The 25,222-nt window shown below is 39.1% G+C and overlaps 2 protein-coding genes across 4 annotated transcripts; one reads left to right on the forward strand and one right to left on the reverse strand.

Annotated features, from left to right (window-relative positions):
* Positions 1-203: 203 nt before the first annotated feature.
* On the forward strand, positions 204-4,549 carry LOC110795815 (uncharacterized). 3 transcript variants are annotated; one of them, XM_056836515.1, is made up of 8 exons: positions 204-566; positions 720-808; positions 1,716-1,818; positions 1,996-2,061; positions 2,176-2,376; positions 2,562-2,729; positions 4,022-4,090; positions 4,171-4,549. In XM_056836515.1, the coding sequence occupies exons 5-8, from the start codon at positions 2,263-2,265 to the stop codon at positions 4,234-4,236; spliced, it is 417 nt and encodes a 138-aa protein (XP_056692493.1). In that variant the 5' UTR covers positions 204-566; positions 720-808; positions 1,716-1,818; positions 1,996-2,061; positions 2,176-2,262; the 3' UTR covers positions 4,237-4,549. The 3 variants fall into 3 exon arrangements, with proteins under 3 accessions (XP_056692493.1, XP_021856534.2, XP_021856533.2); XM_022000842.2 differs by having other exon boundaries at positions 741-808; XM_022000841.2 differs by having other exon boundaries at positions 204-808.
* A 14,494-nt stretch (positions 4,550-19,043) lies between these two features.
* Positions 19,044-22,408, reverse strand: LOC110774822 (uncharacterized). The gene is made up of 2 exons (XM_021979411.2): positions 21,307-22,408; positions 19,044-21,187 (listed from the first exon to the last, which is right to left on the reverse strand). The coding sequence occupies exons 1-2, from the start codon at positions 22,406-22,408 to the stop codon at positions 19,044-19,046; spliced, it is 3,246 nt and encodes a 1,081-aa protein (XP_021835103.2).
* Positions 22,409-25,222: the final 2,814 nt, after the last annotated feature.

Below are 25,222 nucleotides of genomic sequence, written 5' to 3' on the forward strand. Positions count from 1 at the left end.
CTAGTGGAAAAAACGCCTATTGTAGCCCCCTTGTTGAGGGGGGCATACATAAGTGAGCCTCAATAACCACCCAGTCAACGCGGGTCAAATATTTTACTAACAGATTGGGGCGGGCTTTTGTGGGGTTCGCTTCTATAGATACTGTTGAAGGGGGCTTTTGATTGCCCGCCTCAATAGACACTAGTCTAAAGGGGCGGGCTTATGTTTGTTCGCTTGAACAGGTCTTCACAATCTACTGCGTTTTAATTCTATCTCCTCCTCATTTCATCTGTTTCATTTCTCTCTCTTCTCTTCGCTCTCCTCTCTCCTCTCTCTCCTGGTTCAAAACTCCTCAAACCCGCTATTTCGTCAACAAATCGGGCTACCTCTCCTCACAGTCGTTGGCTTCCATGGAAGCTTTTCCTCCGCCTTCCATGGAAGAGTTACAAAGCTAGGGTATCTCCGCGACCTCTCTCCCTCGACTCTTCAAACTCGTCGATTTGTCTCCCTCCTCAAGCTAGGGTATATCGATTCGACCGTCATCTACTTAGCATTCTCGAGGAAGACGGCGTCGTTCTCCAAATGAGGTAACTCTTTCATCTCTCTCCATCTCTCCTGCATTCTTCAATTCTTTTAGGTTTTTGATTTTTCATATTATTTTTTATTAACTTTTTTGATTTATAATTTAGGTTTTTGATTATTTTTGTTGATTTTAACGATTTTTTATTTTCTAACGGGAGGTGCGGCTCGGGTTTCGGTAGGTCGTGGGTGGTCGGATGAGGCGACGCAAGCAAGGTGATGGCTTGCTGGTGGCTCTGATCTTGCGGTGGTAAATAGATCTTCTTCTTCTTCTTGGAATTACTCTCATCAGTTCCAATTAATGATTTACAATTGTGGTGAATTTAGGTTTTTTATTTTAGGTTTTTTGTCTCAAATTAGTTGCGGTGGTGGTGGTTTGTAATCTGAATTCGTTAATGAGTTTCTAACATACATTTCCTTTGATTTCTAATTGGAAGAGAGTCAGGCAACTAAACAGGGGATCAAGCCCGTACTATTTAGAACTTTTATGCTTTATCTTAGTGCTAGTTAGTATGTTGTTGGAGAAACTTGTTGTAAGACCATCAGATGGTTGCAGCAATGTCTACATCTGGACAACTTCAATGAATATGTCAGGGCAATCTGAATTTGTAAAACCGATATTTATTACATTCTTATTTTGATGTAAATTTGCGCAGACTATGAAATTATGCAATATGTGCTAAAAGTTGTTCTTTTACTAGTAAATTTGCAGCACTAGATGAGTGTATGGCAGTTATCCCTTTTATTTTTACTTTTGTTGTTCCTGCCTGCTAATGTTTTCTACCTGATGGTCTTGTGTTCATCTTGTTTTTTTTCCTTTTGTCTTGCTATGTACCTTACAGTTGCCCAGATGTCTTTGTCTCATGTTTTCTGTACTCAGCTCTAGTTTTGCATTGTTATGATTGACATAGAGTAATTATATCACAGTTTGTTGTGTGAACTCCGTTAAGGTTAGTTTCAACAATAGCTTCCCTCGTTCTATTTTTCCTAAGATGCTTGCTTGTTGAATTTTTTTTAACATTTTCAGACACAAGTCCTGATTTCCAGTTCCCACCTTTTTATACATGAGTTTTGCACTTGGCTTGGGAGCTATTTGAATCAAAAGCACATAGCAACCGAAGTGTAGGATCTTTAAGACAAATGATTTTATTTTGCAGCTATATATCCAAGTCCTGCAGCATCTAAAGCTGAGTTATATGTAGTCATGACCAGTATGGTTTATTTCAGGATCACAACCATGCTCAATGTGGAATTACAGAGGTATTCTACTAATTATTTAATTTCAGAAAATAGGTTGATGCATTTTTTTGCTTGTATATACATATACTGCTTTCCAATTTCCATCATATGTCTTGTATTCCTGGCTGTCATCTCATGGCTTTCTGAATTAATGTTCTTTTATAATGTTATGTCTGCAAACAAATGGAATGACGACAGTGTAGTAAACTGAAGGATTTGAAGACTGCATTTCTGACAGATGACGCAACAACAATTTGTTTAGAGGTGATTCATCTTCTTGAAATCGAATTCTTTGATTGAACTTATGTAATTTTGGGGAGGTTTTAGTTAATAATGATTTAGCGAACACGATTTTATATATTTGATTGTTTTGGTTAGATTCTGGAGAAAGGAGATCTTCAAGTTGCAGGGAAAGAAAGGGAGGCTCAATTGTCACTTCAGTTTCGTGATATTGCCACCATTGTCATGGAAAACACCATTAATCCTGACACGAAACGCCCTTACTCGATAACTATGATCGAACGTTTGATGCATGACATCCATTTTGCTGTTGATCCTTATAACAGTTCCAAAAAGCAGGTTTAGCACTGTTTTATCTACTGTATTGCTATGCATAATTCTTCTGATTTGTCTTATTTTGGGACATTTGATTAGCTGTATCTTTGATTGTTGCACTTTGTAAATTACAGTATAAAGTTGAGATAAATTATGGTTTTATTGTGTAGTTTAGTTCATAAGTTAATTCTATGCATCGTGAATTACAGGCACTAGATGTTATTCACCGGCTTGTAAAGAAATTTCCCATCAAAAGATCTCCAATGAGACTTCGACTTACTGTTGGTGAGAAGAATTTTTCCACTATATTGGAGAAGCTAGGCACTTGGAATGGTGAGATTGTGACTATGGATGAATCTGGAACTCAATTTTCAGTTGTAAGTTCGCAGATATCTGTGGCTGCTTCTCACTTTCTGTTATGATATGAATTCTTTTTACTTATATTTTTTTACTTTTAAGTACTTGATTATCGTACTTTAACAATTAATAAAGCGTATTCAATGCCTTTTTATGAAGTTGCATAAAAGTATGTATTTGGTGATATGCAAGGTGATGTTTGGGTTGTTTGATACCTTGTTTTCATTAGGCAAGTGCTTTTTATGTATTATACAACAGTCCTGTGACTCTTTGAGTCTTGGCAATGTTTCTTCAACAGGTCCTATATACAACGGGTGTAGTTTTACAACGAAGATTGGTACCCTAAATTTCATTCATGTCTTTTAACCCGTTTGTGAAGTTGACTTTTATTGGATTTGGGGTGACTTTTATGTGATTTTGGTTAACTAAGTCCACTGCATACAGATACACTGGCCTATGGTTTTTGTACGGAAAATTTTGCATCTTCTTACATTGTTATTTTATCTTTCACATTGCCACAGTAGTCTAGGGACTTTGCATGTATATGTCTGCTTCTCCATGATTTATTATGCTTCGCATGGAATTTGGATTTTATCCTTGTCGGACACCTCTTTCCAAAGCTGATACTTTCCTGGCGCAGATAAAACGAAAGTAAAGAGTTTCTAGGATAAAAGACGAGTAAAGAGCTAGAACTTGTCATCTATTCAAGGGTAGATAGCCCAATCACAATGTGAAAGCATGCCCTTGAGGTTATAGGCAGTTTCCTGCAAAACCTTGCTAGTTGCTGGTGGCCGATTTAGAACTCTCGAACATAGGTCTTGGTGACAATGACATTTTGTTTACTTCCCACTTTCTGAACATGACGTCTCCTGCCAAATCCTAAAAGTTTAACGGAGTAGGGAGGATGGCCAACGGCTCTTTTGAAAGCCATGCTTTCAAGGCTTTTAGTAGTTTGAGCCTGTAACTATCCTTCTAGTCCTCGGTGGCTCGTTGATATAAAAAAAATCTAGGTTTCTGGAGACGTAGACATCTTTCTACTTCTTTCTTTTGGAATAACAAACTCTCAATGTACACATTACTTTGCAGTAGAACATATGAACACTGAGACAAACAAGGAGAGAGATGCTAGGTGTAGGATGTGAATAAATTTGGGGCTCTCAAAAATAGAAAATACTCTTTTATTGAGTTCTTCCTCTACAGCCTCCCACACACATGCTCTCCCTCTCTCCAGTATGTTACTAGTTTTCTCTGTTACTTTCTTTTGCTTCAGAATAAGTTGAGCTTCATTTTTTTTTTATCTTTTGATTTTCAGGATGACCAGAAGATGGCAGCAAGGTTGGCTAACACAATGTGCAATTCACTTAAAGGAAGACCTGCCCTGGTATAGTCATACTTCTTTTTATTGCATGATTGCAAATTCTAATTTGTGGGTGGCTATTTTAAAGGTTTTGTTTGGTGCAGGGTCGTATTTTCCAAGGAAAGGAGCCACCTCAATTTGTTGCTATATTTAGCCTATGGTTGTGCTAAAGGTACTTGCAGGGATCGAGTCGATTGGAATTAGAAAGTCAACACGGCCTTAATTAAGGTTTGTAATGCATGATCTAAAGGGAGCTAAGTGGCCGGATTAGAGAAATTTGTTAGACTAGCTCTCTAGCCTTTTGTCTTTATTTGTTAATATTAGTGTTAATTTGTTAGACTAGCTAGCTAGGTGTTTAAAAATTGTAAACGTACGTACTATACGCTTTTCTCTATTGGGTTAATATAAATGAAGTTAATTTCATGATTTATTAATAAAAATAAGCAGATTCATACATTTGCTATTCTGGTGTTGATTGGTGCGTGTACAGGTTTCAATGCTCAATGGTGTATATATATAGATTTGGTTATTGCCACCTATTTTATATTTTAAAAGAATTTGGAAAAAAAAAATAATGTTGTTGAAGGGGGCTTTTAATGTACGCCTCGACAACATATGAATTTATGGCGCCAATGTACAGGTATTGGCGCAAAAATACAGGTCTGTTGAGGGGGGCATTTAAGAAGTGAGCCTCAACAGAGGTGTCTGTTGAGGCGGGCTTTTGTAAAGCCCCCCACAACAGGTCCTTATTTTTCGCTTTGGTTTTGGCCTGTTGAGGCGGGCTTTTGAAAGCCCCCCACAACAGACTACCTGTTGAGGCGAACAAAGCCCGCCTCAACAGCTATGTGAGCTGTTGAAGCCACGTCTGTCGAAGCGGGCCTTGTTCGCCTCAATAAGCCCAAAATTCCCCCCTCAACAGGTATTTTTTCCACTAGTGAACGGATCTCAATCACCTTTTCATTTCAGCCAAAACTGCTATTTATAGAAACCTGCTAAGAATAGTAACTGCCGTAAAAGGTAGTTGTTAAAAGTGGCAAGTCATAAAAGATAGAAACCTGTCAGAATTAGGTGTTATAGTCCAACATAAATCCTAAAAGAGATAGAATTTGCATTCCTGGTATAATTCGAAAGTAAGAGATACGTATTAATTAAATTCCTAACGAACTTAGAGTTCGTAACGGGCCCAAACGCATTTCGTCATAAAGTTAATACGCACTAAAAGACTCGGATAAATCTCAAAAGCTCAGTATTCTAAGAGTCCAAATCTGACAAAGAACTCGGCCCAGATCCCATTTTCAACGCCTGGATCTGGGCGCCGAAATCTTCAGCGTCCAGCCCTGGGGGCTGAAAATGCCTGGGGCCGTTTTATCTCCGGATTCTTTTTGGATTCGTATTCTAAAAATCTATCTTTCCACAAACTCTTTCCCTATAAATACAGCCTCAAAACCGACGTGAAGAGGACACAATTCCATAACCTGAGTATTGACTCTAGTCTTAAGCCTAGCCTCACGCTGCGAAATTGATCCGGCGTTCTGTCGCAATCGACCCAAAAGTCGAACAGAACGCATCCTACCCCTTGTAGCTGATGAATTAAGCCTAAATACTGGAACATTGCTTGGAAACCCGAGATTCGTTAAATAAAAGGAGACATAGCAAAGCCAAGTGGTTAGTTTTCTGAGAACCGTAACGCACCTCTCAAGGGTGCGTTGTAATATGTCCCTCATATGATTTAATCGCTTTCATCACCCTTTTATAAAATTGTCGAACTATTAACTTGATTGGTCTATCACGCCTAATAAGATAATACCTTGGACAATTGAATTATCATGCTAGGTACCTTAAATCAATCTAAATAAGATAATCATGATCGATTTAGTGTTACGTGTTGCATATTGCTAAAATCAATTCAGAATAGTTTAATAGTTTAACGCATGTCCCTTCCATTATTTATGCTGCGCTAGTAAGGATAACCTGCCTTTGGAGTTATCGATGAGCACTCCTCTCGGTAGTTACAGACCCCCGAACTCTCAATCTCTGCCCTGCGGGAGTACGTTGAGCGATCCCCACACCAGGGATCACAAGGGAACCTATGGCCGTCGTGGTCGAACATAATTGCACTCCCTTTATGTCACGATAACCGGGTTTTGTCAGTTTTTCTCATTTTCGTTAAAAACTGAATGGCGACTCCTATATTACTAGTCGATTGGGTGTAAACTCACAGGAAATCCAATTACACTTGATCTGACAACGTCACGCCCACGAGGGACGAGGTCATGCATTAGCCTCGTGCTTTTTCGACCCCCTCACAGTGGCGACTCCACTGGGGATAGTGAAGGAAATACTCGTGCTCGTAGGTAATCAAAATAGCCGAAGGGTGAAACGATCCTACTCCGCGTTTATTTCCTTATCAAGTCGGGACGACCTGAAAATCAACATATTAATGTGAACGGACAGAACCGCATAACGAATCTTGGCTCCCTTGGTGTGTTTCATCTCGGGAGTTGGGACTAAGGATACCCATCGCCACTCGGGAGGTGCATACGCTTCGAATGTTGTCCACTCGGCACTTTTGCTAGTAGTACACCTGTCCCAAACCCAATCGCTCGCCCACTAGGTCCCTCTCATTGGTGCATGCCCCCTTGGCTTACATCGTGATTGGCCTCTTGGGACGAAATTCGTCTATTGAATGAACTACCTCGACCGGGGCACGTGTTGGATCTACGATAGAAGCGGTACCAAGCCGGCGCAAATATTACCCATAGAAGCCTATCATAAACTACGTGACATATTATCTTGCTTCATGTTGTAATGTTAGTTATGTGTAGCGAATTATGTGATTGTGTGTGCCAAATAATACTAAGAGAACCAACGACCCTAAAAATTGCCCAAACATTCATAAACACCAATTAGCCAAAGAGTTATACCAACATACGTGTTCCGCAACCCTGGGCGATCGCCACAAAATTAAGCGACACCCAGGCGGCCTGTAACGGATTCCACAACGCTGCCCAACGCGTAAAGGACGTTATTAGGCAAGCACGCAAAATTAAGTCGTACATACGAAAAAGATACGCGAACAGAATACGAGTACCAGTCAGGGACGCATTTTCAGCGCCCCTGGCTGGGCGCCAATCATTTTTAACGCCCGGGGCTGGGCGCTGTAGTTGCTGCCTGGCCTTTTGGTCAGGCACATCAGCCTCGGTGCCCGCGCATAAAGTATACGTAGCAATAAAAAAATTCGTAACAAATTTTCTACGAGGACGTATGAAAAAAGGCACTCGATTCTAAGAACGACTTATAAAATGAATAACTCCTTGTGTCGTTGTTAGGCTTCCTATAACGACAATGTTCAGCACCAAAACCGAGCATGCTGATTAAAATAACCTTGAATGTCACACGGGCAAATGTTTCGAAAATCCAAAGAATGACCAAAAGAAGAGCCAAAAGTGTACCAATAAAAGTGAGAATAGAAAACCAATAGGAAGAGTCAGAAGTCTAGACTAAGTAGTGCTTAACTTTGGGCCTAAACTTTAGCTTGTCTTATGCATAGGGCTGGTTCTGCCACTTAGCGTCGATCTGAAAATCAAAGGTTAGTGCGTCTTGAAGCTACATCACCAACATAAGGTCTAGTAACTCCAAGCTCCATCCGTCATTCCCCCTTTCAAGGATCTCCACTCCCTCAACCTCGGTTCGCACCCTCAAACACGTCCATGGAAGAATTACGAGACTAAATGGTCCAAATGACCCAACTTATGAACCAATTGAAAATGGAAAACGAATCCTTAGTAGCTGCGCAAGCCAAAAATGACCTCGATAACGAGAAGAAGATCCAAAAAATGGTTCTGAAGCAAACCATGGGGAGCAAGTATTTCTCCCTCGATCCTAAACCTTTTCCCGGCAAACTACCGGAAACGTTCAGTTCATCTGACTTACCAAAGTTCAAAGCCACGGACAATCCCTGTGATCATCTCTTGAGCTTCGTGAATGCCATGAACTTGAAAGGTGTGGACAAGTCCATGTATTTGCCTGCCTTTCCTTTGTCCTTGGAACCTGTGCCACTCAAATGGTATTACCACCAGGACCCTAAGCTCTTCCCCACTTGGGAGGACTTTGTCAATGTCTTCGTCAAGCAATACTCGTCAAACATGGATTTTCAAGTCACCATGCGCGAGCTAGAAGTCCTCTTCCAAAAGAAAAATGAAGGTTTCACGACCTATTTTGCTAGATGGAGAGACCAAGCGGCCCAACTAATCAATAGGCCTCCTGAAACTGAATTATTCCAAAAGTTCATTGACAACCTAGACCCAGCTTATAAAAAACACCTTAGGTACTTGGGCCTCGATACCTTCAAAAGGGTTTACGATGTAGGAATAAAGATCGAGGATGACCTTCCAAAAACAGTACAAAGCAAGCCTACATACAAAAGTAACACCTACAACAGGGGCTACACGCCTCAAGCCCAAGAGGTCCACACCTTAGAGGAAACCCCAACCCGAAGGAGCCCTGGAAGGTGGACCCGAGATCGAAAGTTTGCCCCACTCGGGTCGACTCTGGTACAAGCCTTCCCGATCCTAAACCTTCCAATCAAGGAAAGCTAAGACCCATAGGCCCCACACCCGACCCTTCATTCAAAAATAAATATTGGGTCGAGGGCACCTATTGCAAATTCCATCAAGGAAATGGGCATGATACTGAAAACTGCTGGAATCTAAAAAACACGATCCAGGATATGATAGAGGATGAAGTAATACCTCTCCCTAACGTTGGCAAACCCAACAACAACAAGAGCCCACTCGGTTCTTGTCACATCTCTCTCGATCAACCAGAAAATAAGAACTTTGACCCTACGGTGTATATTACGCCTTAAGGTGCACCACTCGCCATGGTCCCTATGGATCAAATTGAGAGAGAAGTGTGCGGTGTGTGGGACGATGATGCGGAAGATGTCTACCTATCTCAAGTATCGGGCCTGGACCTCTTTACTGAAACTTGGCCCGGGCATGATCCCATTGACACCACCCCTCAAGAGCCCGAAGTTGACAATCTCACTCGGTCCGAAAGGGTATACCAACAGGATATTCGCCCACCTCCCGGAGACGACATCCCAGTCAGACAGACTCCTGAAAACGTACGGCACACCACCGTCGCAGAAGTCATCGAAAATCCTATCTTGAAGCAACTAAAAAGAACTAAAGCCGAGATTACCATCTGGGATCTCATGTGCACTTCAAAGGAACATCGTGAAAAACTTATTCGCTCACTTGACCTCATATCAGTCCCTACGGATATCACACCTGACTCGTTGGTTAACCACGCCACAAGAGATGTTGAGGGAAAAGCAATAGTTTTTACTGACAAAGACTTACCTAAAGAAGGAGGCGCCCACAACAAGGCCCTCTATCTAGTGGTTGGATGCAAAGGACAAAACATCCCCCTAGCACTCGTAGATAACGGTTCAGCGGTAAATGTTTGCCCATTGCGAACCGCCCATTGCTTGGGGCTAGGAAGCGATGACTTCCAAACCTCCATACAAGGGGTACGAGCTTATGATAACTCTCGAAGGCCTGTGTTGGGAAAAATCAACCTCACAATACAAACCGGGCCTGTGGCACGTACCACGGAGTTTCAAATAATCGACATCAAGCCCACTTTCAACCTCCTCTTAGGACGCCCTTGGCTCCATGACTTAGGAGGTATGGCTTCTACCCTGCATCAAATGGTTAAGCTTAACCATAACGGGGTAATTCTGGTAATACGCGCCCCTCCTCTCGACGTCAGTTGTACTATGGTTGGAACAACCGACACTGTGGAAGACCTTTACGGTTTTCAAGTGGATGAAGCCATCCAATTCATTGAGGACTATAATTTAGCATTTCTAGATCCGCGTGCATCCTGGGTCATCCCTGAAATATTGCTAGCTCAGGGCTATTTCCTGGGAACTCCATTGGGCATAAGGAAGAAGAACTACATGTTCCATCCCCCACCCAACAAATCTACTCCCTTTGGCTTAGGCTATGAACCAACGGAGGAAGATATTGCTGATCACTTGTCTAAGCTATGCCTTAAGCCAACCAAGACAAAACGAGCCACCCTCCTTTCCCCATATCAAAGAACCCTTAACGGTATGTTTGTCCGGGAAGGATAAGAACACCCATGATGTGACTTCCCTGAACCCTTCGTTCAGAATGGCCTGCTAAAGCCCGGATTCGAAATTTTCCATGACTGTCATACTTTGGATGAGGCACCTAACCTCACCAAGACTGAAACCGCTGAAATATTGGACAACCAAGCTCTATGCACATTGTTTAACGAATCGAAGCCTATGGAGGACGAGACTGTGATGACTACCCTAGCTCTACAAGATGAAAGTTTCGATCCAACTCGGTTAATCACTCCTACATCAACACTAGAAGAGGCCGAGAACGGATGGGTGAAGACATGTCAGTGGGTCAACACAAAGGGAATAGAGTTTAAGAGTACAGACGAAGGACCAAAGTTCTACGAGACTAAACCCAAGGCTTGAGCCGTAGAGAGCACTTTAGCAAAACGCCTATTAGTTCTTTAGATGATAGAAAGAATAAAGCCCCATATATGGTCCTAAGAACCCCCTAGAATATTGATTAATTTCAGTATGTTTTCCTTACTTTCCAAATTAATAAAGGCGTAAGATTTCTGCTAAAATATTATCCTAACACTAAACAAGCACTAATCATATTTGCAAATATAAAATCAAAAAATATAAGGAAGCGGCCCACTTTAGGCCCAATAGCAAGGCCCACTCGGTCTTGAATCGTGACATCAAAACCAATTCTCAAAATCCACAAAATAAACCGTACCATCCCCTTCATATCTCCAAGACATAAAGGTCAACTCGTGCAATCATAAAAGTCAACCCATGCAACCCAAAGAAATCAAAGGAAATCAAATCCAAAATAAATGCAAATGTTGCTTAAAAAGAAAATTAATAAAACGTAACCCCACCATACCCTTCATTAACAACACGCACCTCAACCCACCCAAAAAGCCTACGCAAAGATCTTCATATCTTTCGCACCTTAACTCCATTTTCAAAGCCGTTTTGAGTCACGAATAGAAAAAATTAATCGGACGAAAATGCGTCTAACGCTAACAGTCCAAAAAGCTTCCAAAATAGCGTCAAAATTGATTCATGACGAACAAAGAGTAAAACAAAACAAAGAAAAAGAAATAAATGCAAGAACATGTCAAGGAAAAGAAGCAACGCGCCAAGAAACTTGCCCCGGAATCATTTTCAGCGCCCAGGGCTGGGCGCGAAAATCTTTAACGCCCCAGCCTGGGCGCGGAATCTCTCTGCTTGCCGACTTTTGACCAGAAGTGCTCATCATTTTATCCGCACATGCACGGAAAAATAACGAACACTTGGGGGGGGGGAGGGTACAGCACGTATTCAGATATACGTACCAAGAAACACATGAAAAGATTTTTGTGCAAATACATGTACTCAAAAAAAACAATGTGCAAATACATGTACTCAAAAAATAAAACAAATTCTTGGCTTACGGCAAAGCAGCAGATTAAAATAATAATAAACTTCACTTATTCTACCGTTTCGAATAATATGTCTCCAACTCAGGACATACTTATCAAATTCAGCATCCTAGAATTTATTCTAGCTAGAACTACGCGCGACCTGATTCTAAGTTAAAGTTATTTAACAAGGATACGTAGGCAATCCTATTTATGGATTCGGTCCAATCAAATAATAATATAATGTTCATAAGTGTTGGGAATGAGTAAATAAAAAACATGGGAGAAGCAAAAGAAAAAAAGAAAAATAAAATCACGCCTTTATTAATATTTGAAAATCATAAGAAGGAAAACAAAGTGCTAAGGAATGAAAAACAAACACAACTGAAAAAAAATAAAGGGCACCTATACCCTAACAAGAACTACACTACTCGAGTTCTTCCGGATCATCAAATAAAGTTTTGTAGAGGGCAATATTCGCAGGGTCCACTTCCACAGGCTTCTGCGCTGCCCCTATATTAATCTCCATAAGAACAGGCTCCTTGACACTAACTTCCAAGGACGCCAAGGCCTCAGAAACATTTTCAGTTTGAACAGCTATAGCCCGCTCAGCCTCAAGGGCACAAACAATGGGAGGGGAAGGATTATCAACATCAATTGGATTATGTTAGGTTATGATACATATGAATAAACATAAATCATGCGGAAAAACCAAAATGCCAGGAAACATATTATTTACACATAATCATATAGCATAATTTAGATGCATACACTTTGTAGCGTGCCCTCCCTAGCTGCGCCCGAACCGAACAAGAACAAGTCTTTAGGACTCCAAGTGTCGTCCCTCCGTAGATAGTCCAAAGCACGTCCGGATCCGCCTTAAGATTGACCAACTAGAATCGCCTTTAAGGTACTATAATTTTCGCGTATTATAGGGCAATAATATGACTGAATTTTGCTCTAAAAAATGTCACTTTGAATACTTGAAAAACTCGTTATAAATTGTGAACCTAGGCCACATATTTATAGGGGTATGGAAAGAGAATTGGAATCCTACTAGAATACAAATTAATTAAATTAGAATCCTAGTAGAACTCTTATTTAATTAATTTATCTTTTAGAATTAGGAATTTAATCATTAAACGAATCCTATACGTTTTAGGTTTCGTATGTGAACACAAACACACACGCACGCACAGCAGCCCACGAGGGGCGCCATGCGCGCGCGCGCACAGCAGCCCACGAGGGGCGCCATGCGCGCGCGCGCACAGCCCGAGCAACGCAACCCAATTGCCACGGAGCCCACGACTGCCGCAGCCTTGGGCGCGCGCTAGGCCTGCCTTGCGGTGGGCCTGACGCTGCCTTGGCTGTTCGTGCTGGGCCTTCGTCTGGCAGGCCTCGTCCGATGCTAATTCGTACGACACGCTTCCAATTAATTTCCCGATTCCGGAATTCATTTCCGATACGAACAATATTTAATATTTTCGATTCCGGAATTAATTTCCGTTTCGAAAAAATATTTAATATTTTCCGTTTCCGGAATGATTTTCCGATTCCGATAATATTTCCGATTCAGACAATATTTCCGTTTCCGGCAATATTTCCGATTCCGGCAATATTTCCATTTCCATTAATATTTTCCGATACGTACCATGTTTCCGTTTCCGGCAACATCTACGACTTGGATAATATTTATATTTCCGATACGATACATATTTCCGTTTCCGGCAATATCATCGTTTCCGGAGTATTCATTTCTTGCCTTTGACGATCTCAGCTCCCACTGGAACCAAGATCCGTCGATTCCGAATATCCATAGATGGAGTATTTAATGCCATTAAATACTTGATCCGTTTACGTACTATTTGTGTGACCCTACGGGTTCAATCAAGAGTAAGTTGTGGATTAATATCATTAATTCCACTTGAACTGAAGCGGCCTCTAGCTTGGCATTCAGCTCACTTGATCTCACTGAATTATTAACTTGTTAATTAATACTGAACCGCATTTATTAGACTTAATATTATATTCATACTTGGACCAAGGGAACTATTTCCTTCAGTCTCCCACTTGTCCTTAGGGACAAGTGTGCATTTCCTAATTCCTTTGTCGCTCGATGCTTGCTCTTGAACATAAGGTAAGAGTTGTCATCCTTATTATGTCCAGAGGTTTTTCTCGGTTTCAGAGTTCAACTGATCAAATAAACAGATAATCATAACCTATGATTCATCCGAGCACGGCCATGCATTTTACAGTTTCTAGCTCTCCGAGTGGCCTTGTACAACTTTTAAGCATCTGATCCCGATTTATGGGAGGACAATCCCAATCTTGCGATCTTGAGATTAGACTTCGTTTGATAGGTGATTACCTGAGCGTTGCCTTTATAGCCTCCTTTTATGGTGCAACGGTTGGTCAACGTCAAAGTAACCAGTTCTCAAACAAGTAATCTCAAATCACTCAGGTATTGAGGATTTAGTGTCTAATAATTTTAATGAAATTTACTTATGACAGATTTTCATCTCTTACAGTAAAGTTTCATAGGTCTGTCCGATACTAGTCTTCCCAAAGTAAGTATCTATGCAAATGATTACGACATTGCCATGTCCACATAGTTCAAGAAACAGAACTACTAGTCATCTTACATTCTAGTCGTCTAACGTTTTCTATGCGTCCATCTTTATAGAAAGCTCCGACCAGGGACCTTTTTCAACTTCTGACATTCAAGTTCACTTGATAGACATTTTTTAGTCACAGGACTGGTCCTGACAGTCTATCTTGAATATATCGTCAAATTGAAGGGACTCATCATTTAATACTAAACCAAGATTAAATGGAATATGAAAATACATTTCATATATGATAAATGTTCAACCCCAACGTTTTACAACCATGGGCCTCGAACCCATCTTTAAAACAATTAGTGGAATTCAAAACTATGCTTGATTTCCAGTGCCACAATGTGAGTGTTGTTTCTCACTTGTTGCATAGGTTTAGTTATCTTGCTTTGCCAATCTTAATATCCTTTTCATCGAATAATATTCGAGATATGATGATAAGATCTTTTGAGTTTGTTTATTATGTGATCTAGTCTTTCTTACTACAATAGTGGTTCTACGCATTTTGCAATGAAGAACCATTAAGTCAACAGACATGTGATCTTCCCAAGTTCAATGAAGAACTCATTAATATAAAAAACTCTATTTTATTGCTTGTTAGGCAATAAGTACTTTTACTTCAACTGTATAGGTTGCTAGTGATGCTTTGTTTGGATTTACTTATCCAAGCCGTTCACAAATATGTGGAAGACTTTCCAGCTGTATCTTAGAACATAGAAATTAATATTTTATTTCCCACGCAACAACTCATGGTCTCCGATCCATGTTGCCATTTCAAAACACGATGCTCTATAGCTTGTCCTTGCCAATGGTTAACTCCAAAGGGATCTTGCTTTGATCCTTTACCATTGTTTATGCGTGTAGCATCAATATTTAGCATATCTTTATTTCCTTGAGTCAAGAACTATCATGTACCTTTTCAAGTACCATAAGTATTCTTGATCTCAATCTAGTTGATCTTCACTTAGATCAATAGAGATTGGTATATGTTCGTCATGCCTAAAGTCATACGATACGTTTTTGGCGATCCTCATATTATATCATACATGATAAATTCTTTTGCAGAATAATTCCCAATTGAATTCTATTCATGTAACTTTAGCTCATTCTAGTTTCAGTAGATACTAAATCCAGCTAAATTCTTTGACATATAATATAGGTTAAGAATCTCACTTAGATCCTTTGATGTTTAACTTAGTAAATGCTTATACATAGTTCAAACATTCATTACTTAGATTTATTCATATGGATCGAATAACTCCAATGGAGTCTTTCGTGTTTGATTTAGTAAATACCATTACTTAATCCAAAACAATATCATAAGATCTTTGTAAATAGATCTTAATACCCAGTATGTACTAAATTTCGCCTTGGTCCGTCATTGATGAATAATTTCAAACCTAAGTTATTAGCATTTAAATGTTATTTCACAATAGAGAGATATGTGTATGATACACATAGGACCAATTAAGTTTTACGTACTCCCACTAAACTTCTTATATATCTATGAGAATGATGTACATTTTATGAAACTATAATACTTAATAGCTTCACCAAAATACAGTTCTAATTCCCAATTGCTTGCTTAAATCTGTACTAAGATTTCATAAGCTAGCTTCCTTTTCAAGCATTATTTGGATCCACAAATCCTATGACATGCCATGTACATAGTTTATTCCAACATTTAATTGAGGAATACGTTTTTTCATCCAATTTCCATATGTACCAATATGCAATCATTGCTTAAATTATAGACTTGAGCATTACAATTATGCATGAGGTTTCAACACAATCCACGCCATGAATTTGCTTGTAACCTTTAGCAACTAATCTAGCTTTGTGTGTGAACACAATTCCATATTTGATGGTTTTTATCCTTAAAACAAACTTGCAACCAATAGGTGTGAAACTATTCTTGCAAATCAACAAAATTTCAATTTTGTCATCAAAACATTGAGTATGTTTTATGGCCTCTAACCATTTAAAACATTCGAGTCTATATATGGCCTCTAACCATTTAAGGGAATCTGGGTTTCGTCATAGTTTTCTTACAGGTCACAAACTCATTAATCTATATGATAATAGTTTGACTGCAAGTTGTAGATTTCTTCACTATCTAATAGAATAATCTCATAGTTTCATTGACCTGAACTCGATCTATGTTTCTTCACTATCTAATAGAAGAATCTCATAGTTTCAGTGAACTCTATGCCTACTTGGGTATGGAACATCAAACAATAGAATATTAACAGACACTTTGAAAGTTTTGAATATTCTTTTCTCCTTGAAGCACTTGTAAAGCCTTCTTAAGAGATGTCTATTCTTTAAAGCCATGTACTTCTAAAGTCCTTAAAGAATACGTGTTCGGATTTTCTGAAGAACTTCGAAAAGCCTCCGGAAAGTTCGTTTATGTTTGTTGTTCGCCTCGAAGACTTTCGAGGTCTATTTTCTCCCACTTGTCATTTTGGAAACGAGTTTCCAAAAGGACATTATTTCGAGCAAACAAACATTATGTTCTCAAAAATTCGTGGTAGAAACAATACCCTTTGTGTCTCATTTGAATAAATCACAATGAAACATATATCTATACTTGGGCCTTTGTTTGTTGAATAAGAAACACTAAGCTCCCACTGAGTTTAGGAACTCTTTAGATATATTATGAAAAGATATTCTGAAATTACTTTTCAATAGCTTTGACGAATTTGGTTTAGTTTGGTGGTAGTTGAGCATTTTGTTTTAGAAATTATAGCAAACGTCATATGATTCATCATTGATCGAATCAAGTACTAATTGACTTCGATCATTCCAACTTAGATATTCCATATCTTATGGAGCTAGATCGTGAAATTATAACACACAATCATTGATGATCATATTTGGTCTTAAAGTAATCATCGTCATGATCTAACCTAGATCTTTATGATTTCTTGCCAAGGTGATTTTATACTTCTAAATCTTTGAACTAGCCAAACAGATTCAAACTTATATCACTTTGAGTAGATAAACCAATATTCACTCAAATCTAGGTGAAATAATAAAGTCATAAAACCTTTCTTTAGATTTGAACTCTATCGTCTAGGCGTTCTAACAATAGTTCATATCTTTTGTTACTTTCAACAAGTAAGACTAGCTTGTCTTGAATTGATCTAGAAACCAATCAAATTTCAAAAGTCCATCAAAATAGAGCTTTTGAATGTTAACTTGTTGACATGGTCTAAGCAACAATGCCAAAGATTAGTGGAACTCAAATCAAGGGGTTGATTTGAACCTAGTAAAGTTTTAAAGAGTTGTTTGTTTTAATCAAGCATATTGACTCAACCCGTAAATGACCATTTCACTCAAATAAACAAACAAACAAGCATTGTTTTCGTTCTTCTGAATGTGAGTCTTTCTGTGTTTGAAAACAGAAATTTAGGTATGCTGATTATGGAACAAAATAGCCATTAAGTTCCAGCATTTGAAAGGACTTAAAACAAACTAGATGACCCTACAACTAATGTAGCATTGCCATGCTTCATTTCCCACTTGTAGGCCATTAGTGTAGCCTAGCTTCCATTGTTTGAGTTATTACCGAAGTAAGAACCTCAAGCGGTATATGATACCAAGGAAGTTTGATTGCTAGGTCACTTCTCTTTAAACATAAACTTATAGGTAGAAACGGAATCGTAAATTCCTTTCATTTGTTCCTTTGTTTCCTATTTCTTGTACCCTTTCTTATAGTCTTAAGAATTGAATTCTTTAGTGTTGACTTTTATACTTTGTTAGACATGTCCAATGTCACTCCAACAAGGTTCTTACCATTTAATTGATGTTGAATATTTTGTTTCAACTAGATGATCTTACCAGAAGCTTCTAAAGTTCTCTAAGCATCGATCTATTCGAATGTCTAGGGTCTAGACTCATTCGAGAATTAAATGGACAAAGATATTAAGTTGTTAACCATTGGTAAGGCTGAGCGTTTAAACTCAATGTTTCATGATCTCAAAACTACATTGTATTTTGAATTCACAAGCACCAATCGGTTTGCCATTCGACTTTGAAAACAACCGTAAAAGTCGCTAAAAGAAACGTACATTTTAATTTGCTCACATCTCTCATTTCCGTGAATCGTTCTTGGATTCACTACCAATCGAGGAAATTTACTGTTACCTTTCTAAAAGGATTTATTGCAGTGCAAGATATTTAATTATAAACAATAATTAAAACACTCATTGAATCATGGAAAGTCTAAACATTTATCATGAATAATAACTTAAAAATTAAAGCAGTCATGCAATTTAAACAAGTTATTAGCATTTTATTCGAATTTATTGTTCCGACAAGTGTGAATAAAATGATTCCAAGACCCTAAAACCATTGAAGAATTAAGCACATTATTAAAATATTTTAGGTAAGCAAAAGCCTTTTGATAATAGTCTAGAAACTACTCTTGGTTGATAGGTACGTCTAAGAACTTATTAGGTAAACCTATCGATTTTGCCACGACATAAAAGGACTCCTTACTTATACCGTTGAGTTTCACCAAAACTAACATGTACTCACAATTATTTGTGTACCTTACCCATTTAGTATCGATAAGTAACACCTCGCTATGGCGGAAAACTATTACTAAGATCGATGAAAAAAGGATATCCAAGTAAGTGTTATTTTGGCATGGCACCTTTTAACTCAATTTTTAAGTTTGGAACTTTTTTTTTTTTGCTAAGCAAGAGAGAAATATATTAATTGGATCAAACAATTACACCTTAAGCCAATTCCAAGACATACAAACCAACTAGGTTGGACTTTATGCCCTTGAAATCAGCAAACACAAAGCTATACAAGCTCTAAAACACAACCAGAATGCCTAAAGGCTATTACAAATTTGTGAACCATTCACTATCTCTCTTGCTTACATGCTTTGGCAGAACAACCTGAATTCTGCTCTTGACCATTTGCTTCAAATCCTTCATACTCTGACTGACAGTGGGAATGGAGTTATCCCAAAAACTTGTGTTTCTACACCTCCAGATCAGGTAGACGGCAGCACCAACAGCTGCAAAATACACCTGCTTCCTGAACTTTGAAGCTTTAATTTGTCCAGCTTTCCTGACTAATTGAACCAAATTGCCATGAATAGAGAAACCTATCCACTGATGTACTGCTATAATAATTTGCTTACTATACTGGCACTGAAAGAAGAAATGCTGATGAGTCTCATCATCCAAGCCACAAATCAAGCAACTAGCAGATTGACTAATGCCTATCTTTGCTAGTTTGTCTGTAGTCTGAAGCTTTGATTGAACAGCCAACCAGCAAATGAATCTATGTTTTGGAACATTCAACCTATTCCAAACCATTTTGTCCCAATGCACCCTTGGCTTGTCCCCTAGGAGTTTCTCATACACTTGTTTCACTGAATAATAAGGCATGTTCTCAAAATCTGCACAAGTAAAGAACTGTTTGACCTGCTCCTTTGTATTGCACACTTGCTTCCAGTACCAGCTAGCAGTAGACCAAGGCTGATACTCCCACCAATCCCCATCTTTTAAGTAGACTGAATTAATCCACCTAATCCACACATTATCCTGCTTCTTGACTAAAGCCCAAACATATTTCCCCATAAAGGCAATATTCCACTTCTGAACATCTCTAAACCCCAACCCGCCAGTGTGCTTGTCACTACAGACTTTATCCCAAGCTATGTTGCTTGGTTTATGACTGAAAGCATGGCCACTCCATAGGAAGGCTATGCAGATCTTCACTATATCTTGAAGAACACCTTTTGGAAGCACATAAATTTGTGCCCAATACATGTGCAAACTCAGTAAAACTGAATTAACAAGCTGCATTCTTGCTGTATAGGATAAATTCCTAGAACTCCAAATTTTTATCCTAGTGATCATCTTATCCACCAAATGAGCACACTGAGCCACAGATATCTTCTTAGAACATATAGGGACCCCCAAATATTTGAATGTCAACATACTTCTAGAAAAACCAGAAACATCTACTACCCTCTGAATATCAGATTCATGCATGCCATGACAGTAGATAGAAGACTTTTGTGGATTTGCCTTTAAGCCAGAAGTATCAGAAAACAACTTGAAAGCTTGAAGAAACAAGTAAATAGACTGATAATCTCCCTTGCTACAGATAATCAGATCATCAGCAAAACATAAGTGAGTAAGACCAATCCCCTTACACCTTAGATGAAACTGGAACTGATGCATAGAGCTCACTCTATTCAGAATTCTAGACAAATATTCCATGCAAATGACAAATAACTGAGGAGAGATAGGGTCTCCTTGCCTCAAACCTCTCTTGGATTTAAAAAACCCATGCATAGAACCATTCAGCATCAAAGAAAACATGGGAGTAGTAACACATTGCATAACCATATCAACAAAATGCTTTGGGAAGTCCAAAAGAACCAGCATCTCCTGTAAGAACTGCCAATCAACAGTATCATAGGCTTTTTGAAGATCAATCTTCATAAGGCAGCTAGGCTTAACCCCTTTCCTCCCACAATGCCTGACTAAATCTTGCACAACCATAATATTATGAACTATGTATCTCCCATGAACAAAACCTCCTTGATTTTCCATGATGAGATCAGGAAGAACTTGTCTTAATCTCCCACACAAAACTTTTGTTATGCACTTATAAATGGTGTTGCAGCAAGAAATTGGCCTGAACTCACTCACATCCTTTGGACATTTAGTCTTGGGTATAAGGGTAATCACAGTGTGGTTCACCTCCTTCAAGATTCTTCCTTGCTGTAACATATCAAGAATGGCTGCAATGACTTCATCCCCAACAATATGCCAAGCATCTTTGTAAAAATAAGAGCCAAAACCATCTGGACCAGGAGCTTTAATACCTTGAATAGAGAAAAGAGCCTTCTTAACTTCATCAGCTGTATAAGGAGCATTGAGTATAGCTTTATGATGATCCAAACAGACTGGCCCCTGCTGCACCACCTCCTTGTTTACTGGTGTTCTGTTATCAGAAGTACTACCTAGGAGCATTTATAATAATCCAAAAAAGCTTGGGACACCCCATCAGCTGTATCTTTCCATTCTCCTTGCATATCATAAATGCTATACACTTGGTTCTGAACTTTTCTAGTCTTGATACTCTGATGAAAAAGAGAAGTATTCTCATCTCCATCTTTAAGCCGAGCCAATTTTGCTTTCTGACTGAGGAAAGCCAAATAAGCATTATGTTTCTCCTTATACTCCTGTATCGCAATCAACTCTGCATCTGCAAAACTTTGATCAGAAGGATTATTATGCATTGCAGTTTGTGCACTCACCATAGTCTGATAAGCTCTCAAATCTGCTGCTTGAATATCTGTAAAACCTACTTTATTCAACTCTTTAAGAGCCAGTTTAACTCTTTTCAGTTTATTAATCAAAATGAACATTTTAGTGCCAATAAACTGAGTATTCCAAGCCTGCTGGACAATATCAGAAAACACATTTGAGGACTTCCACATAGTAAAATACTTAAATGGTTTCTTCCCTCCATCATCTCTGGGAAACACAGAAAGAAGACCAGGAGAGTGATCAAAAATCCCTTCTGGCATAAAACATACCTCAGCAACAGGAAAGCAAGTTTGACAAGCTTGATTAGCCATATATCTATCAATTTTTGAAAAAACCCTGTTGTTACCTTGTTGCTTGTTGTTCCAGGTGAAAAGATTACCCACACACTTGATGTCCTCCATACCACAAGCATGCATACAGTTGCTCACATCCACAATATCTCTATGTCTGACAAGAGCTCCAATTCTCTGATCTAATGCCATAACACAGTTGAAATCCCCACACACAATCCAGGGTTCTTGAGTGTTAAACAACAACAAATCCCTCCATAGATCTTGTCTCATACCAGCATCAGTAAAAGCATAAACAAAGGTGCAATAAAAGGGTTTCCTACCACTTACAGGAGTAACATGGCAATGAACAAACTGACTGGATGCAGCAACAATGTTAACTGTGAAGCAACCAGCCTTCCAGGCTACAACTATCCTACCACCAGAGTGATAGCTAGAGTTGCTAGTAAAGCACCAATTTACAAAAACTTTCTGATAAAGCTTCCCTAGGTTAGAGAGCTTTACCTTATGTTCCAAGAGCCCCACCAAACCCACTGCATACTTCTGAATAAAGTGATTCACCTCATTCTGTTTCTGAATGGAGTTTAGGCCCCTGACATTCCAACCTAACACTCTATCCATTAGAGTTGGAAGAGTTCCCTCCTCAAGGCATCACTATCCTTTGTTCATCCCCTTTATACTGTTCTCCTACCAGTTCCTCCTTATCAACTAAAGAGGCCTCCAATATCTGAAAAGTATTAGAAGTTCTAACTGGAGTTTCCAGACCAACTCAAATGATCACCCTGCTCGGTTGATTGAACTGGGATTGAAACAGATGGTTGAGCTTTCCTAATCCAGATCTTCTTCTGACCTTGTCTGCATTCAGTCTGTAGGTGACCAAACATCTTGCATTTAGTGCAAATTGTTGGCCTCCATTCATAAAAAATGGCAACTCTCACCATAATGCCATTCTCATCTCTGAAAGAAATAAAATCAGGCAACTCTTGAGACAATGGTACATCCACCATGACTCTAGCAAACTGAAGTTTATCTCTACTGATTGTGGCCTGATCCCTCCTTAGTGGCTTGCCTAACTGCGTTACAATCTTAAACAAAGCCTTTTCCCCCCAATACTTAAAGTTTAGCTTCAATTGCACCCAAATTGGCACAGATTGAAGTTCTGGTGTATCCATATTCATATCAGAGTTCCAAGGTTTCAGAATAAGAGGCTTACTATCAAAGAAATAGTGTCCTCTCAACACCTTATCTCTCGAGTCCATAGTAAGAAATCTCACCAGAAAAACCCCCTTTCTCACCATGACAACCTTATCAACATTCAACTGTTTCCAAATCCTTCGAATGAATCCCTCCATGACATTGATAGGAGGATTAGCCCCCACAATGTAACACACCGCAGCAGAACTCCAAAATTCAATCTCCTCTTGAATATCATCAAAACCAATTTCAACAGGGTTACTCTCATCACTATGAATTTCACTAACATCAACATTATCAGAAACAATCTGTTCTGGATTCAATTTCATAGGTATTTCAACATTATTATCAAAAATAGGTGCATTATCAGTAGCAGCAACCTCATCAAATTGTTGCAATATAGGAATTGAAATCGTACCCACTTCCATATTAGATGGAGCAGTACCTTGTTTCATCTGATTTGCTGAGCCATGAATCACCTCCATAAACTCATTAAAAGAATGCCTCACTTCTGATCGAGTTTGAAGATGCAGCAAACCTGATTTTGGCGTGAAAATTTCATTTTCGAGCCCAAAATCCAGTGCCTCTACCCCCATAACCTCCTCAATACTGCGTGTTTTCAAAGCTTGTGAATCTGATGATGGACCTCGAGGTTTGCCTTTTCCATTTCCATGCTTGCTGCTTTGAGATTTCGAGCCAGATTTCCTTGCCATGGCTACGGTGCACGTTAAGCTAACATGCACCGAGAGAAAACTTGGGGAGAAAGTCTCTCAGCTTATTTTATCATAATTCATGTTGAGCATATACTTAAGGCTCTTACTATGTTGGTTAGATTTTAAGTGAACTAAAATCCTTAATCATGCAACATAATCAAGCTTTGATCTCATGCATATTTAAGACATATTTAAAAGCAATAAATAACTTAAAACATGCATAAGATAAATGTGATCTAGTATGGCCCGACTTCATCTTGAAGCTTCAACTTCAAAGTCCGTCTTGAAAATCTCCGTGGGAGGCGTCATTTTCTTCAAATAGGATAAGCTATAATTAAACTAATTACAACTATTTGATGGTACGCAGACCATATTTGAATTGAAAAACAAATTTGGTACTTTAGACCAATTACATTCAAATTAATGGTACGCAGACCATATTTTCTATCCTATTTGGGCCATACTAGTCACTTCATAACCTGCAAAACAGTTCATATACAATATATTCCATTCACCCATTCATAATCATGAATGGCCCACATAATTGGTTAGTAAAACACGTTATGCATCACTTAAATATTTGCAGCAATTAATCAAGGGCACCAATAATCTAGCAATTATTCAGTCCTTATTAATTCTAATCAAGTTGTTTAACCTTAAAGGATTTGTAGACCTAATCAAGAGTTTATGACTAAAATTGCTCCCACTTAAACCAATAAATTCATATGCTTTACTAATTTTAAACATAAAAATGTATTTCTGGTCTAACCGAAAACATACAAATTTAATTAAAATTTAAAGCTCATATAAATTTATAATTGAATCCACTTATTTAATTTATTTTTCAGTTGGATTTAAATTAAATCAAGGTTTTTAATTTTAGTAAAATAATTAGAATAAATTAAAATTTATAATAATTATAATATTCAAAATTAAAATCCAAGAAAACAATTTAAATTATTAATTTTAAAATTAATTAAAATTACATGAACTGACAATCTCAAATTAAAATTTAAAACGCGACAATCGTAACACGACGAGCACTTGGGCTTGCGCCCAAGCCCCGTCGAGTGCACGACCAATCGCTGGCCCATGGCACATCGCAGCAGCAGCCACGCGCAAACGCAGCAAGCCAAGCCACGCTTGCGCGCAGCCTGCTTGCCCGCATGCATCGCATCAGCTACGCAAGGAGCACTCGCTCGCTCGCGCGCAAGCAAGCCCTCGAGGCATCGGGTGTTGGTGCGCGGAGCAGCGATCGCTGGGCGACCCAGCTCTCGCCCTCGCGCGCGCGCCTCTCCATCTGCCACGCCATCGCCCTTCGCCCATCGCCCATAGCACACAGCACACACGCACAGGCTCCCTTGCCTCGTGCGCGCGCCATGCGCTAGGTTGCTCGCTGCATTTGTACCGCACGGGCGACGAGCTCCCTTGATCGTCGTCGCGTGCCCGCACATTACAACACCCCTTAAGGGTAACACGTAGCTGCCATTGCTTTGTGCGTGCAACATTCATGAGCGTTTTCATAAAA

The sequence above is a fragment of the Spinacia oleracea genome, chromosome 2 (genome assembly GCF_020520425.1).
Source record: "Spinacia oleracea cultivar Varoflay chromosome 2, BTI_SOV_V1, whole genome shotgun sequence".
Classification (NCBI taxonomy): domain Eukaryota; kingdom Viridiplantae; phylum Streptophyta; class Magnoliopsida; order Caryophyllales; family Amaranthaceae; genus Spinacia; species Spinacia oleracea.

Bases quoted from the DNA above. Each gene is read 5' to 3' on its own strand.
- LOC110795815 (XM_022000841.2), top strand. From the start codon at position 2,263: ATGGAAAACACCATTAATCCTGACACGAAACGCCCTTACTCGATAACT. The intron at 2,730-4,021 runs GTAAGTTCGCAG...TTTGATTTTCAG, and splicing joins CTGGAACTCAATTTTCAGTT to GATGACCAGAAGATGGCAGC. The intron at 4,091-4,170 runs GTATAGTCATAC...TGTTTGGTGCAG, and splicing joins TTAAAGGAAGACCTGCCCTG to GGTCGTATTTTCCAAGGAAA.
- LOC110774822 (XM_021979411.2), bottom strand. From the start codon at position 22,408: ATGGATAGAGTGTTAGGTTGGAATGTCAGGGGCCTAAACTCCATTCAG. The intron at 21,188-21,306 runs GTATCAAGACTA...AAATGCTCCTAG, and splicing joins TACTTCTCTTTTTCATCAGA to GTAGTACTTCTGATAACAGA.